At 35.3% G+C, this 15,068-nt stretch overlaps 1 protein-coding gene across 1 annotated transcript in view; it reads right to left on the minus strand.

The window, feature by feature from the left end:
• GSTCD (glutathione S-transferase C-terminal domain containing) overlaps positions 1-15,068 on the minus strand; it is a 113,539-nt gene that overhangs the window by 93,267 nt on the left and 5,204 nt on the right. Inside the window, exons 2-4 of the mRNA XM_016223620.2 lie at positions 10,648-11,088; positions 9,319-9,786; positions 2,474-2,725 (exon numbers count right to left, since the gene is read on the minus strand). Of these exons, the coding sequence (XP_016079106.2) occupies positions 2,474-2,725; positions 9,319-9,786; positions 10,648-11,067 (1,140 nt within the window). The 5' untranslated portion in view covers positions 11,068-11,088. The remainder of the gene's footprint in view (positions 1-2,473; positions 2,726-9,318; positions 9,787-10,647; positions 11,089-15,068) is intronic.

A 15,068-nucleotide genomic window follows, 5' to 3' on the forward strand; every position in this document is an offset into this window, starting at 1 on the left:
GATTCCTACCCCAATCACCTCCACTCTTATCATACATCATTTTTTACAGCACTTATCATTACCTAATGTGTTTTTTCTTTATTTACTTCCCCCACCAGAATGTATGCACCATGAGAACAGTCCAATTGGTTCTTCATATATCCAATATTCAGACCAGTGCCTGGTGTTTAGTAGACATGTACATTTTTTGGTCTGACTAAATAAATAAATTTAAAACTTCTGGAAAATAAGGGAAATTGTGGAGATAAGATTGTGCCAAAGAATACAGAAGGGGGAAAAAAAAGTGAGATGTGAGTGTCCCTAAGAAATAGTTAACTATTTTATACTTCTATTAGCACCAATTTCACACATCCCCTTGTAATTGGCACAAAATACTATGACTCTACAGAAATGGAAAGTTACTGTCTAATTAAAATCAATATATTCTCATAATATATTAATTTGATATATTTACTGCCTTCCAAAAATATGTCAATAGAGAAATCCACTAGTAAGTAGCAAAAACAATGCCCTATTGAAAAAAAAAAAAGTAATTTTATTGTATCGACAATCAAATTTGAATTAAATAAAAATAAAAATTTTAACTACTTTTCAGATTTGAGCATTCCTTTTTTAAAATTATAAATGTAATGTCTCAGTCAATTTTTATACAACCATAAGAGTTAAAATAAAAAAATCAATCATACAGAATGTCTACTATACTCTCCTAATTTATAAATTCAGGAATTGATCTTTTAGCTAGATGACTTACTGAAGGTCACAATGTCAGTGCGGCTACAAAGCTGAGACTAGAATCCAGGTCACCTGACCCTAGTTTAGTCTTCAAATGGACTGCTCCCAAATCAATGACTGACAGTGGCAGGGACACTAAGGCAGACCCATTCCTGAGAAATATGGAACTCTCTGGTAGATGGTTCAAGCTCAAGGATTCCCCAATGACTTGCCAAAACTTTCTTAGAACTGCACTTAGTGTAAGAATTTTCAGACCCGACCTTCCTTCCTTTCCTGTCTGATGCACAGGGGTCAAATCTGCATCATGACTGAAGGCTCTGCCAGTCTCCTTGGGCTCCCTCCCCCCTTTCTCTCACTGATGTTTCCTCAGTAGGCCTCTTGCTTATCTAACCCTATCTTGGAGTTGAACCCTTCTTGGAGGACCTAAACTAACAACCCCCCCCTATAAATTAAAAACTCAGTATTTCTTTGTATTTTTATATCATTACAATAGGGCTTATTTTTATAATTGTTTATTAACTTTTTCTGAATTTAAATTTTAGTTATTTATCTCCCTTTTTAAAAATATTTTTAAATTTGTAAAATGCAAGTATCTTTCCTAATGTCATTCTATTGCTGGAAAAGCAGATAGAAAAATCTGAATTGCTGATCTTTCTTTCAAGACTCTGCACAAGTATGAATTAAAAGCACAAATTTTTGGTTTGTTAAATTTAAATTTTTTTTAATTTAGTATTTTAATACAAAGCAGATTACTCTCCTTATGATTATTGATTTAAGAATATTCAGGAGATGAACAGTGTAACCATCTGATCAAGGCACATCAAATTTTGCACATGCATTGACAGCTTCTAAAATCAACTATATAATCCTGTTTCATTGTTTCATCACTAGGCTAACAAAGCTTAGCTGAAGAAATAAGGGACTGGTGTCATTACTAAAATCTTATGCTTTTCTAAATCCACAAATGTCCTGTTAACTATAGAACTCAAATGATTCCTAACCCAAGTAGAAAAATATAATGAATATTTTTCCAATACAACTCAGATGCACAGCTCAAATTACTTCAGAAATTCTCTATTCAAATAAACCTTCAAATAGCCTGTTAAAAGCAAAACATTTTTGTAGACTATCTTGAGTGGTGGCAAAAAGAAACACTATTGGTGAAAACTTACACAATTAGCACTATCAGAAACAAATTATGCTGTGAAGAGAGAAAACTAAATCATGTGTTACTATATAAAAGAGTACTGCAATCAAAGAGTAAGGTAAAAACAAAGTTCAGAGAATTAAAAAATCTTAAAAATTTAGAAGAATCTCAGAGAGTAAACTGAGATACTCATCTTCATATTTCCTTAATTTAAATCATCATCTCAAAATTTTAAAAAACTTAAAATCAAATCCTTGCAACAAAAAATTTATCAGGTAAAACAATAAATTTGACCAGGTGTAATATGACCTTGGTGTCTTAAATATTTTAAAAAAAAAGTTTTGAGAAAAATACTGTTTACAAATACATATTCTGACTTATTTGGCTCCAAAGACACATAATGTTAAAATCCTTCAACTTACTATATCTCACTTAAATGCAAAATGCTAATAGAAATATTAATTGATCAAGAGTGATATAAGACAGTTACAAATAAAATTTATAACAAATAATATCAACAAATGATTACAAGTTAGGGTAACACTATCACAAGAAATTTTTCAAAGAAAATTTTAATGAAAACAACTTAAATACCATTAACTTGGTCATAGTGGGTCTTGGTCCTCCTATAAATGAAGGATCATTTTGTTCCTCTACAGCTGGGGCCTCATTTAAGTCTGGATGCTGTTCATTTGACGTAGCCAGCGACTCTGGTAAATGGAACAAGTGGATCCCACACTGAGAAGCTGCTGTTTTTACTTTTGGCACTTCCTGAATCCTCTGGTACCAAGCGGCCAACAGTGGGAATTCTACCAGCTTTTCAGAAAGTTTTTTGCAGATAATTAACTAGGCAGAAAAAGAACAAAACACATTATTATTATATATTTTTTGTTGATGACAGCTATATTGAAGTAATTTTCATACCATAACACTTACACATATTAAGTGTAGAGTTCAAAAAATGAGTTTTACTAAATGTATACACTTATGCAACTAACACTATAATCTATACAAGAACACTTAAGTTACACCAAGAAGTTCCCTTGTGACCATTTACAGTCAATCTCTGTTCTCTCGGTCAGTTGCAGGTAACCACTGTTCTACTTTCTATGTGTATAATTTTGCCTTTTCTGGAATTTCATATCAATGAAATCACAAAATGTGTCTGTGCTTGTTTGTTTTCACTTAGCATTATGTTTCTGAGATTCATCCAGGTAGTTGCATTTGTTTCTTTTAATTATGATACAGCACTAAAGGCTTTTATTATTCAAAGTGCTTGGATGCTGTCTCCCTAGCACCACCACCAAACTTCAATTTCTTTAAAAATAGTCTGTTCTTGCTTCTTTGCAAGGCACTGAATGCTGTTTCCATAGAAAGTTATAATGTCACAAATAGATCATGATTTATGATTATGAACAGATAAATAAGTAAAAAGGTTGAGTTACAGAAAATTTCTACAAGTATATCTAGCAATAGTCAGTACCAAAGCAAGAGCCAGAAAGCACAGAAAGTTAATAAAAAAATTCACAGGTGTATATATAGGGTGCCCCCTAAAAATGTATACACACACTTTGAATAATTATAAACGTAGTGTTTATTAAAATACATTTCATTTTCAAAATTGAGTTATCAGCTATTAAAGTGTGCATACATTTTTGGGGGGACAGCCTGCATATTTACTTTATTTTAACTGGACTTTAAGGTTAAATAAGCACACATAATTTGTTATAAGGGCAGAGTTTATGTTCAACTCTATACACTGCAACACTTAAAATACTGCCTTGCAAAAAATATAAGCTCTTGTCCTGGCCGGTGTGGTTCAGTGGTTAGAGTGTCAGCCTGTGCACCAAAGGGTCGTGGGTTTGATTTCTGTTCAAGGGCACATACCTCGGTTGCGGGGGGGTAGGGGGGCAACCAGTCGATGTGTCTCTCTCACATCAATGTTTCTCTTTCTCTCTCCCTCTCTCTTTCTCTTCGACACTCTAAAAAAGCAATGGAAAAAAATCCTCAGGTGAGGATTTAAAAAAAAATACAAGCTATTTAGCGAATAAAGAATGACCAAGAAACCATTTATTACCTTCAAAGAATAATCACCAATTTTTCAAACTGCTTTTTATGACCGATTAGGAGATCATGAAATCAATGTAGATTTTTAAAGAACAAAATAACATTATCAGGAACAAGACAAGGATGCCCACTTTCACTACTTCTATTCAATATATTACTGGAAGTCCTACCCACATCAACCAGAAAAGATGAAGAAATAAAAGGCATCCAAATTGGAAAGAAGTAAAATTCTCATTATTTGCAGATGACATGATAGTATATGTAGAAAACCCTAAAAACTCTACCAAAAAACTATTATACAACTAATAAATGGCTTCAGTAAAGTTGCAGGACACAGAGTCAATATGCAGAGATCTGTTGCGTTTTTATACACCAATAACAAATGATTGGAAGAAGAAATTAAGAAATTAATTCCATTTACAATCACATCAAGAAGTATAAAATAGGGATAAACTTAACCAAAGAGGTGAAAGACCTGTATTCTAAAAACTATAAGACGTTAAAGAAAGATACTCAACAACATGCAAATAAATGGAAGGGTATGCCTTGCTTGTGTACTGGAAAAATTAATATTGTTAAAATGTCATTACTACCTAAAGTAATATACAGATTCAATGCAACCTCTATTGAAATAGCAATGAAAATCTTCTCAAAATTAGAACAACTAATCCTAACATTTATATGGAATCACAAAAGACCCCGAATAGCCAAACAAATCCCGAGAAAGAACAAAGTAGGAGGTATTGTGCTCCCGGGTATCAAATTATACTACAAAGGCACAATAAGCAAAACAGTATGGTACTGGTATAAAAACAGGCATATAGATCAGTGGAATAGAAGAGAGAGCCCCAAAATAAACCCTCACTTATGTGGTCAGTGAAGGCAAGGATATACAGTGGGATAAAGGTAGTCTCTTTAATAGGTGGTGTTGGCAAAACTGGACAGATACATGGAAAAAGAAAAGAAATTGGACCGCTCCCTTACACCAGATAAAAAATAAACTCAAAATGGGTTAAAGACCTGAAACCATAAAACTTTCAGAAGGAAACACAGGCAGTAAACTCTTTGACATGGCTTTTACCAACATCTTTTTGGGTATATCTCCTCAAGGCATGGAAATAAAAGAAAAAAATAAACAAATGGGACTATATAAAACTAAAAAAATATTTGCACAGTGAAGAAACCATCAAGAAAACAAGATAACCTACTGAATGGGAGAAAGTATTCACAAATGATACACTGGTACAGGGCTAATATCCAAAATATAAATTACTCATACAATACCAAAAAAAAGCAAAGCAGACAATCCAATCAAAAAATAGGCACAGCACCTGAATAGATATTTATTTCTTTTTTAAAAAAAAAAATATCTTTATTGATATCAAAGAAAGGAAGGGAGAGGGAGAGAGAGAATTGAAACATCAATGATGAGAGTCATTGATCGGCTGCCTCCTACACCCCCCTACACGGGCATGTGCCCTGACCAGGAATTGAACTCTGATCTCCTGGATCCTAGGTCCATGCTCACCCACTGAGCCATGCCCAGCCGGGCTAGACATTTCTTCAAGAAGACATACAGAGGGCCAGCAGACACAAGAAAAGATGCTCAGCATCACTAATCAGCAGGGAAATGTAAATAAAACCTACAATGAGATATCATTTTCTACTTGTCAGAATGGCTATCATCAATAAATCAACAAATAACAAGTGCTGGTGAGGATGTGGAGAAAAGGGAACACTCGTGCACTGTTGGTGGAATTGTAAGTTAGTGCAGCCACTATGGAAAACTGTATAGAGATTCCTCAAAAAATTAAAAACAGAGTTTCCATAAGACCCAGCAATTCCACTTGTGGGTATTATTTGAAGAAAATACATTAACTTGAAAAGATATATGCACCCCTATGTTCACTGTAGCATTACTAGTAATAGTCAAGGTATGGAAGCAACCTAGGTGTCCACTGTTAGAGGAATAGATGAATGGACAAAGAAGGTGGTACAATGGACTATTATGCAGGTAATAAAAAATTGAAATCTTGCCATTTGCAAAAACATGGATGGACCTAGAGGTATTATGTTAAGTGAATTTAGTCTGACAAAGACAAATACGATATTATCTCACTTATATATGGAGTCTAAAAAAACCTAATAGATGAATGAACAGAAGAGAAACATATCCATAGATATAGAGAACAATCTGATGACTGCCAAAGGGAAGGAGGTAGGGAGACAGGAATAAAAAAAGGTAAAATAACATAGAAAATGTTAAAATACACAGCATGTACTAACATGGATTATTTTATAAATATACTTACGTTTTAATATATAACATAAAAATGCATACTTGTATTTATATGCTTACGCACCCTGGAAAACACATTATTTACTATGGAAGTAAAGTTTGGAAAACACTGTTTAAATTGTGCTCCAGAAGTCAAAATAATTGGTTTGTAATTTGGTTTATAATTCTCACCAAAATTCTTAATTGCGTGGAAATAAATTACGTGCTAAGGGAACTGAGCTTAAGCCGTGATAAATTAATCAAATAAGAAATGTTTTCATTTTCTCACTTTTCTTTTACTCTCCTTGGCAGTGATTTATTCTTATCTGTTAGATGTATATGGTGTCTTTCCTTCTTTTTGAAAATAAGTTGTGAATATGTAATAATAATTCACGTTTAAAAGGAACGGAGGAGTTCTACTCTGCTAGGCAGACCATCCTTCCCAATTCATCAGTATGCCAGGCGGCTCTACAACATCCGGACAGCTCAGTGGGTACCAAACCACATTCATTACACTCAGCAAGATACACTTAAGGAAGTGCCTAGTGAAAAATGTGTGAAATGGAAATTAAATTTGTCCCTAAAAAAAGATATTTTTAAAAATTTACCTGGCTGATAAAATCAAAACCATTATAAACATCACAGAGTTACTTAAGGACAAGAAAACAAGAGAATTTATTCTTCAAACAACAGTAAAAATTATACTACCAAGGGTGTACAATGAACCCCTAGTGGCTTTGTAATAGAGGCAGAAAAACTCGTTTGAATAAAAAGAGAAGCAAGATGTTACGTCTATCCAAAATATCTCCTCCTTTGTATTACTTTCCGATTACTTACTATACAAAACATCTTGTACTTATTTCATGTCGTTTTCTTAGTTATGTCTACTCTTCCAAAACATGTCATAACTGACAAATGTTTAGGTGAGCCCTGTAATGAGCAGGATCAAAAACTGACTGCTCCTCTAGGTCATTGGCCTTATTCCTGTGACTACACACCCTGGCTTACGGTTCAGCTCCGAGTTTCTGATCCAGCCCTGGTAAGCTGACCTTGATTCCTGATCATGAACTGACCCTGATCACTAGGCCTGCTACTCCATCACTGCCATGTGTGCTAGCGCAAGCACACGGGCTCGGCATTGCAGCCACTGTGTGAACTAAAATTACTGCTTCGTAACCCAAGATGACTGAAAGGAGGAAAATAAATATAACAGAAATAACATCAAGGCTTTGGCGAAGAGTAATTCCTGAAAGAGGTACAGATCCAGGTAAAATAAAAACAAACAAAGGAAAATATTTTGAGAATTAGTTTACATATGAATGTCAAGAGAAGAATTTAATCACAGAACACATGGAACACAAAAGGCTGAGTGTACAAGTTTTCCCCTATTTAAAATTGAGATGAAAACAAGCTTCTCTTTGCAGTATCAGGCAGGTTTACTCAGTAGTAGTCAGTAGGTGCACTGCCTGATTAAAGAGGAGGAAAACCCCCGCTCAATTAGGAACGCTTCAACCTCAATTGACCCTAATCAGGTAAATAGTATTTAAATTAAGCTAAAATCAAATGCAAACTAGCTGAAGATGGATGTCTGGATAATGAGTGAAAATTACCTTCACGCAGGTGAATCTAATTTTTTATGTTCTGTTGAGTTTGAAAGCAAATACTCATTTCTCTATCACCTTGCCTTATTTTCTTTGTAGCAATTACATTATTTAAATATATATTATTTATTTGTTTACTTGTTCATTTCTATCTCATCCTACTAGAGAGAATATCAACTCCATGAGGGCTGGACCTTATCTGTCTTGGTCATCAGTGGATTCCTAGCGCCTACAGCAGTGCCTAGCATATACAGCAGGCCTTCAATAAATTTCTCCAATTAATGAATTCATAGATGTGCCACTTTGGTTCAATTTCTACGATATTAGAAACAAGTATAGTTCTTCAAGGAGACCATCAACAGTATTTCATAACATATCAAATGACTGCTCTAATGGCTGAAGTTGGTAATAGAGGGGAGAAGCCAGTCAAGGCTTTAGATTGACAATTTAGGAACTTTAGATTGAGAATTTAGATTGCCAAGGAATAAAAAAAGATATCTTCCCCCCACCCAGCTCGATGGACAATATGACTACCTATGACATTTAAAATACTAATCAACATCTAAACAATTCCTGAATCTTTTAACATCCTTCAATTCTGAAGTTATTTTGGTTCCCAATCTTGCTTTATCTTCATTTTGAAGAGAAATGTTCTTTATGAAAATGCCAATCTATTCATACCACCTAACTTAGTGACGCTCTGGCCTCCAAATATATGGATTTTCCTTAGAGGTCTCTTCTCATCTGTCAGTAGAGAGACCTGTAATTTTGGTAATATATAATGAGAACGAAATCTGGTGCCTGATTCCTTAGCAGGGGAAAAGGTAAAATACTTCAAAGCAGGAAAAATGCAGCTCTTGAAAACCACCTGGAAAGCTGCAGAGAGCTAGAGAGCTTCAGCTTCGCATGCTCACTTCGATGTTACTTTCACAAAATAACTCCTTTCTTCCCTCCAGACAGGGAGGGGGTGGGAGGTGGGGAAATAGATATATCTCCATCCCCTTGCTGGGAAAGAGAACTTTCCAGGTAATCTTATGGATGACAGGGAGACATACAGGTGAGGATACAAGATTTCTGACTTGAGAACAGCTAACATAATTAAATTAGTATTTTAAGTGACTACCTAATCATAAACGATAGCTGACAAGAACTTTTGGTGCTGTAACAGTGGACCCTCTAATCTGAGAAGAGAATCACAATAGCAATTTGAAATTAATTATCATATCAATTGATAACGTTTTAGCAACTCCAAGTTAAAAGTCATAATAATTACTAACATTTATTGAGAGCCTACTAGGTGGCCAACACTGTTGTCCACAATTTACACATTATCATTTATTCCTCACACTGGTCCTATGAGATGGGTACTATTGTTATCCCCGAGAAAATGGAGACAGATGATAACAATAGCAAGAAGTGGAACTGTGATTCAAACCTAAGCAATTTTATATACTGAAACTTATAATAATGCATCCACTCCGAATAAACCTTACCAAAAACTGATGGATGCAGGGCAAGAGCACGATGTCTGTCAGAGTGAAGTACAGTCCTTCTGCAAACACATGCTCCAGAGGGGGCAGGTCAGAGGCCTTCGCTTTTCTGATGTGAGACGGTTCCCTGTTGGTAGCGGCTGGTTCTTCCTGCACGGTGAGCTTTGAGAATGCCACGTTCAGTTCCAGGCTCTGTGATGAAGGGTCCAGCTCTTCAGGCGTTTTCTGGCTATGGACCTTGCTCTTCGTTTCCCCCTTGGCAAGGGCAGGCCCCACTCTGGCAGCCTTCTGCTGCTTCAGCTTCTGCCGACGGAGCTTGTCATCGTTGTGCACTCTCACAGGCTCACTGAGCTTTTTCTCGAGCTGCAGGATTTCTGTAGGGATGCTTGGGTGCTGGTCAGAAGATTCTTGGAGAAAATTCTCAACAGCTAAAGGGATAGTGAGTTCACATAGCCTGGTCCACTGACTAACCTACAAAATAAAACAAGAAGTAAAATAATTCTTTACTTTCAACATGGCTTGAAGAAAAATAGCTTTCTATTGGGAAATAAGACTGGCTTAGAAAATGTCTCTTGAGCTAAACCATCCCTGAGCTAGGCTATTGTGCTATATCAAGACATATTTACAGTGTTTCAGAAGTGATAACATAAAACAATGGAGGCTTAGCATTCATGTATCTGGAATACATGCTATCCATCTGTATCCTCTTACTGAATAAATCCTTACTTCCCAAAGCCTTTAAAGTACAACACCCCCAGCCTGGCTGGAGTGGCTCAGTGGCTGAGCATGGACTCATGAACCAGGTCAGGGTTTGATTCCCAGTCGGGGCACATGCCCAGGTTGCGGCTCCATCCCCAGTGGGAGGTGTGCAGGAGGCAGCCGATCAATGACTCTCTCTCATCATTGATGTCTCTCTCTCTCTCCCTCTCTCCTTTCCGCTCTCTGAAATCAATAAAACACATACATATATATTTTAAAATAAATAAATAATAATAAAGTACACTCCCCAAAAAAGTAGGTTTCCAAAGCATTACTATTTAAGCTCCTGTTCATATGTAAAAGTTCCCTGTAAAAATCCTCAATGCAATTAAGAGATAAAAAAAGAAGTCATTCTCTAATATCTCCAAACCTCAGAAATTAAATCTTAAATTTGTATATTTCAATATGGCACTGAAATTGGAATCTGTGACAGGCTACTTTATTTCATTGGTTACTGTAGGTTGTTTTAAGGGAATGAAATTCTAGTTTCTAGTAGAAAGTTAATATCAATGTTTAAGTGAATATGTTATCACTACATGGCTTTAAATAACAGAAAAGAGACATTATACTTACCTCAGCACAGGCTTTCAAGCAAGTCTTTTTAAAACCCAGAAGTTCCAAAATGTCCGTCTTTGAAGGGTCTGCTTCATATGATTTCTGGATGATGTGTCTCAGTACAACCGCTAGTCCTGCTCTACAGAAAGTGTCTGGTCTTTCTACTACTGCAGGTAAATGGCAATTCTGGACTATCGGTGGAAGTTCTTGTCTCGAAATTATCTGTACTTCGACATCCTGTGACAGTACATTTTTAAGTAGTGAAACGTCTGTACTTTCTCTGGTAAGGACTAAACGAACTTTAAAGATTTTGCAGTCACAGTATGATAACAAAAATAAAGCTGCAGATGTATGAAGTGGAAAAATGCACCCTTCTATTTGGTGAGAAAAGTCCAGGTACAGATATTCTTCTGTAAGACTTTTCTTTACGCCTTTCATTTTCTTCTTTCATTGGATCACCTGAAGCATAAATGGAAGTGGTTATAAGCCTTAGAATATAATAATTTAGAAGCTAAAAGATGAATATTATAAAAGCGTGCTCTAAAAATCAGCAAGGATTTGTGATTGATCAGATTCTACATGAATTTGTTCCTGGACTGAATAAATGGCTCCCAGAAAGAAAGATATCCACCCTGTGCAACTAACTAGTCTTAGGGGTAATTTTATACCCAGCTCTTTTAAAATGAGCAAACTCGGGTGCTTTGCAATATAGCCCTCCCCATCAAGTACTTTGGGGTTTCAGTATAGGTGAGAACAAGAAATGAATAGAATGAAAAATAAGAAATCACCAAGAATACTGAGAGTTGTCTGGGGAGAGTAGCCTTGAGAAGCTTTGACAGTGCTGGTCCTTCCACACTCTTTCTGATTTATGACCCTGCAACATAATAATCAGAGGGGTATATTTACTTCCTCATGAGAAATGGATTCTCCTAAAGTAAGTGGGTTTTGGTGTGTGATGAGCTATTGCATGCTGAGTCACAAGAGAAAAATAACTGAATTTCCTCATAACTTAGATGTTGATATCTGAGATAGCTCAAAGTTAACAGATCCCAAATCAAGTTCTTTATTCTCCCCCAGCCCTGAAATCTGCCCCTCGTCTACCTTTCCCGTCTTAGGTAATAGAACACCATTCTTCTAGCTGCTCAGGCCAAACACTTAGGAGTCATTGTTAATTTTCTTTCACACCTCCATAACCAGTTCATTAAAATGATATTTTGGCTCTACCTATAATATAGATCTAGAATCTGACCATTTCAAACTATCTCCACTCCCTCCACTGTAACCCAAAACACCATCACCTCTCTTCTTCTGAATTACAGCGTTTGCCTCCTAACATTGCTTCCCATCCTACCTCCCCCTCTAGTCTATTGTCAAAATAGCGGCTAAAGTAATCCTGTCAAAAATGAAGTCAGCTTATGTCACTACTCTGCTCAAACCCTCCAATATCTTCCCATCCTACTCAGAGAAAAGGCAAAATTTCTACAATGGCCTACAAAGATCTCTTTGCTCTAATCCTTTCTATGTCTCTGAGTTCATTTCAACTTACCTTACTACCCACTACTCCAGCCAAAATGCCTTGTCATTCCTCTAAGATATTAGGTACATTCCCACACCAGGGCCTTTGCACTTGATGTTTCCAGTGCCTGGAACACTCCCTCATATCCTTCAGGCACTTACTCAGGTATAAACTTCTGAGATATTCCCTGCCTACTATATTTAAATCTTGAACCCTGGAAAAACAAACAAAAAACTTTTCTTTATAACCCTTATCACTGTTGCAACATTCTATATATTTGTCTGTCCAACTAAAATGTTCCATGACTAGAGATTTTGCTTTGTTCACTCCTGTTCCTAAAACAGGGCCTGCTATATATATGAAATCAAAAAGTATTTGTTGAATGAATGCATGGATGAATATAAACACTGATTATTTTAAAGATGCAAGCATACACAATTTTGAGGTCTAATTATTGATGGTATTTTCAAGTCACAGTCCTGAAGACTCGTCAGTTATAACTTTTTGTTTGATTTATACAATTCCTGGGTCTAAAATTCCCCACGTTCTTATCCATAAATTACAACTCAAAAATTGACACTAGATGGCACTCTCTAAAAGCATTCACCATGGAAGCACGTAGCAATAGGAAAACGGTATTATTAGGAGAAAATTTATTTTAAAAGCCCATAAAAATTACACATGCAACTCTTTCTTTTAAGTGTATTTGAAATGTTAGTAGCCTAAATTTTAAGAAATCTTCAACATACTAAATTTCCTTTAATGTTCTAAATTCCTTAGATTATTTTTTTAAATCAAAAGCAAAATAGTCAAATACTCTTTAAGCTTTTTGGTTCTCAACATTTTTATTAAAGATATAATAACCCATCATAACAAAGGTATATAGTTATCAAGATGCTATCTTAGAAAACCTCTTGATAATGCAAATAATCACTACTGTTTTATATTTCTTTTAAAACACAACAGATGTACTCCCTAGTTTGTTACCTCTTTAAAAGATTATCTAGAGGAAAATTAGTTCATGTAACTTTAAAAGCAACAACTTTTTAACCCATGGAAACCATTTTTCCCTGAGCTTACCTTTTTTTTTTTTAAACCTAGAGCTATAGTTTTAAAAACATATATATACACACACACACATATATATGCACATATATATGTGTGTGTGTATATATATATATATATATATATATATAGAGAGAGAGAGAGAGAGAGAGAGAGAGAGAGAGAGAGAGAGAGAGAGAGAATATTAAAGCCAACAGGCAAAAAACCAACACTTTCTAGGAAACTGATAGTCTCTTTGAGGAGTTTGCCCCTGCAAATCTATTGCCTACTAATTTACCAATTCTCTTAACTCGTTCTGACAGTGGGATACTATAAAGAAGATCCCTAAGTGCTTCAAGAATCAGATTTGAAATAAAACATGATCAATTTCATTTGCCCAGCCGTCTAGAAAACAGCAATTATGAGACTGGTCCTAACACTTAAAACAAAAACCTGAAAACAATGTCATGCTATGATACAGCTTTTTATTTAGGAAATGTAGAATTTTTTTTTTAATTAAGGTTTGTGCATATTTGCTACATTCTAAAGCACATAAGAACCTTGAGAGTAGGCTTTTATATACAAACTATTCTCTCCATAAGCACTTATAAATGCTAAATGTCAATGAGATAGAATAGCAATAACCTGCCCATGGAGATATCTAAAAATTAATGAGATGCCTGAGAGAAAATGCAAAGTACTGTTGGTTCTTAACAAAATTTATTTTTTCCAATATAGATGTTGATGTTTTCTTCCTAGGAGATTAAAGATGTTACTTAATGATCTTGGAGTTAAAAAAAATTACTCTCCCTGGGCAATTTCTCCTCATAAAGTACTAATGTAATTCCTAAAATAAATATTAAGCATTAGCAAACTTGTACAAATTTTATATGTTTTTGGCCTGTACTGTGTCTTTACTTTTTCCAACAGGGTAGGACACAGTTTTTGCTTAAAGTTTGCAAATACCATAGGCAAAGAAATCCCTCTTTTTCTTCTCCATTTCTACCTAAAGAATTCCTTTGTTCATTAATGTTGTCATGAGCTTACAGAGGTAGGTCCTGTAGAATCATCCCTTGGGTTTCCAGAGCTTCAGGGACACAGCCCTTGTTACTCTGTATTACATTCCTGAAAGGAAGTGAGAAAGCAGCACACGAAACCCCAAACTTTAGGGGCTGAACAGAGCAATGGAATGTGCATCTCCTTCTCCTCCTGCACATGCCAGGGAATGTTGCAGAGGGAATAAATAGGTAAAAAGAAAATGTTTAAGCCTTGGTTTCATTACTTGGGAATCTTCAAAGATAGTTTAAACAACCAATGTAGTCATATTTTTAATATTTTAGGCATTTAGACTTTTCTTGCATTCTCCTTCTAATTAATACATCTTAGTGTTGATAAGTTAAAACATTTCACGTATGAAAAGGGAAATGAGTTGTATAGGTGTTTTCTTATCTAATCCACATACACACATGGGGCGGGGGGGGGGGGGGAGCGGATAAACATATTGAAAATAGGCATATTTCTCCAGAAGCTGAAAAAAATGTTTCAAAGTTTTGTGCTCAAAATTCAAGTCTGGATCTATAGCAGCTAAATAGTACATAATAGATAAGTTATATATTATATAATAAAGAACAAAAAGGACATCACTACAACAAAATGTTGACCAGTTAATTTGTTTTCAAGGAAGAAAATATCACTGTGCCTGGAATTTGATAGGAGCTTAATATGTTAAATACACAAAGAATAGAATTCTAAATAACATTATGTTCATTTTGTTTTCCACCCACTGTGTGCCAAACACAGAGACCTTATCGACATTCATTCTAATCTTCACAATCCTTAAAAGTACATTGTACTTCCATTAATTGAATGAGAATCATAC

This window comes from Miniopterus natalensis, chromosome 1, assembly GCF_054644295.1.
Source record: "Miniopterus natalensis isolate mMinNat1 chromosome 1, mMinNat1.hap1, whole genome shotgun sequence".
Lineage (NCBI taxonomy): Eukaryota > Metazoa > Chordata > Mammalia > Chiroptera > Miniopteridae > Miniopterus > Miniopterus natalensis.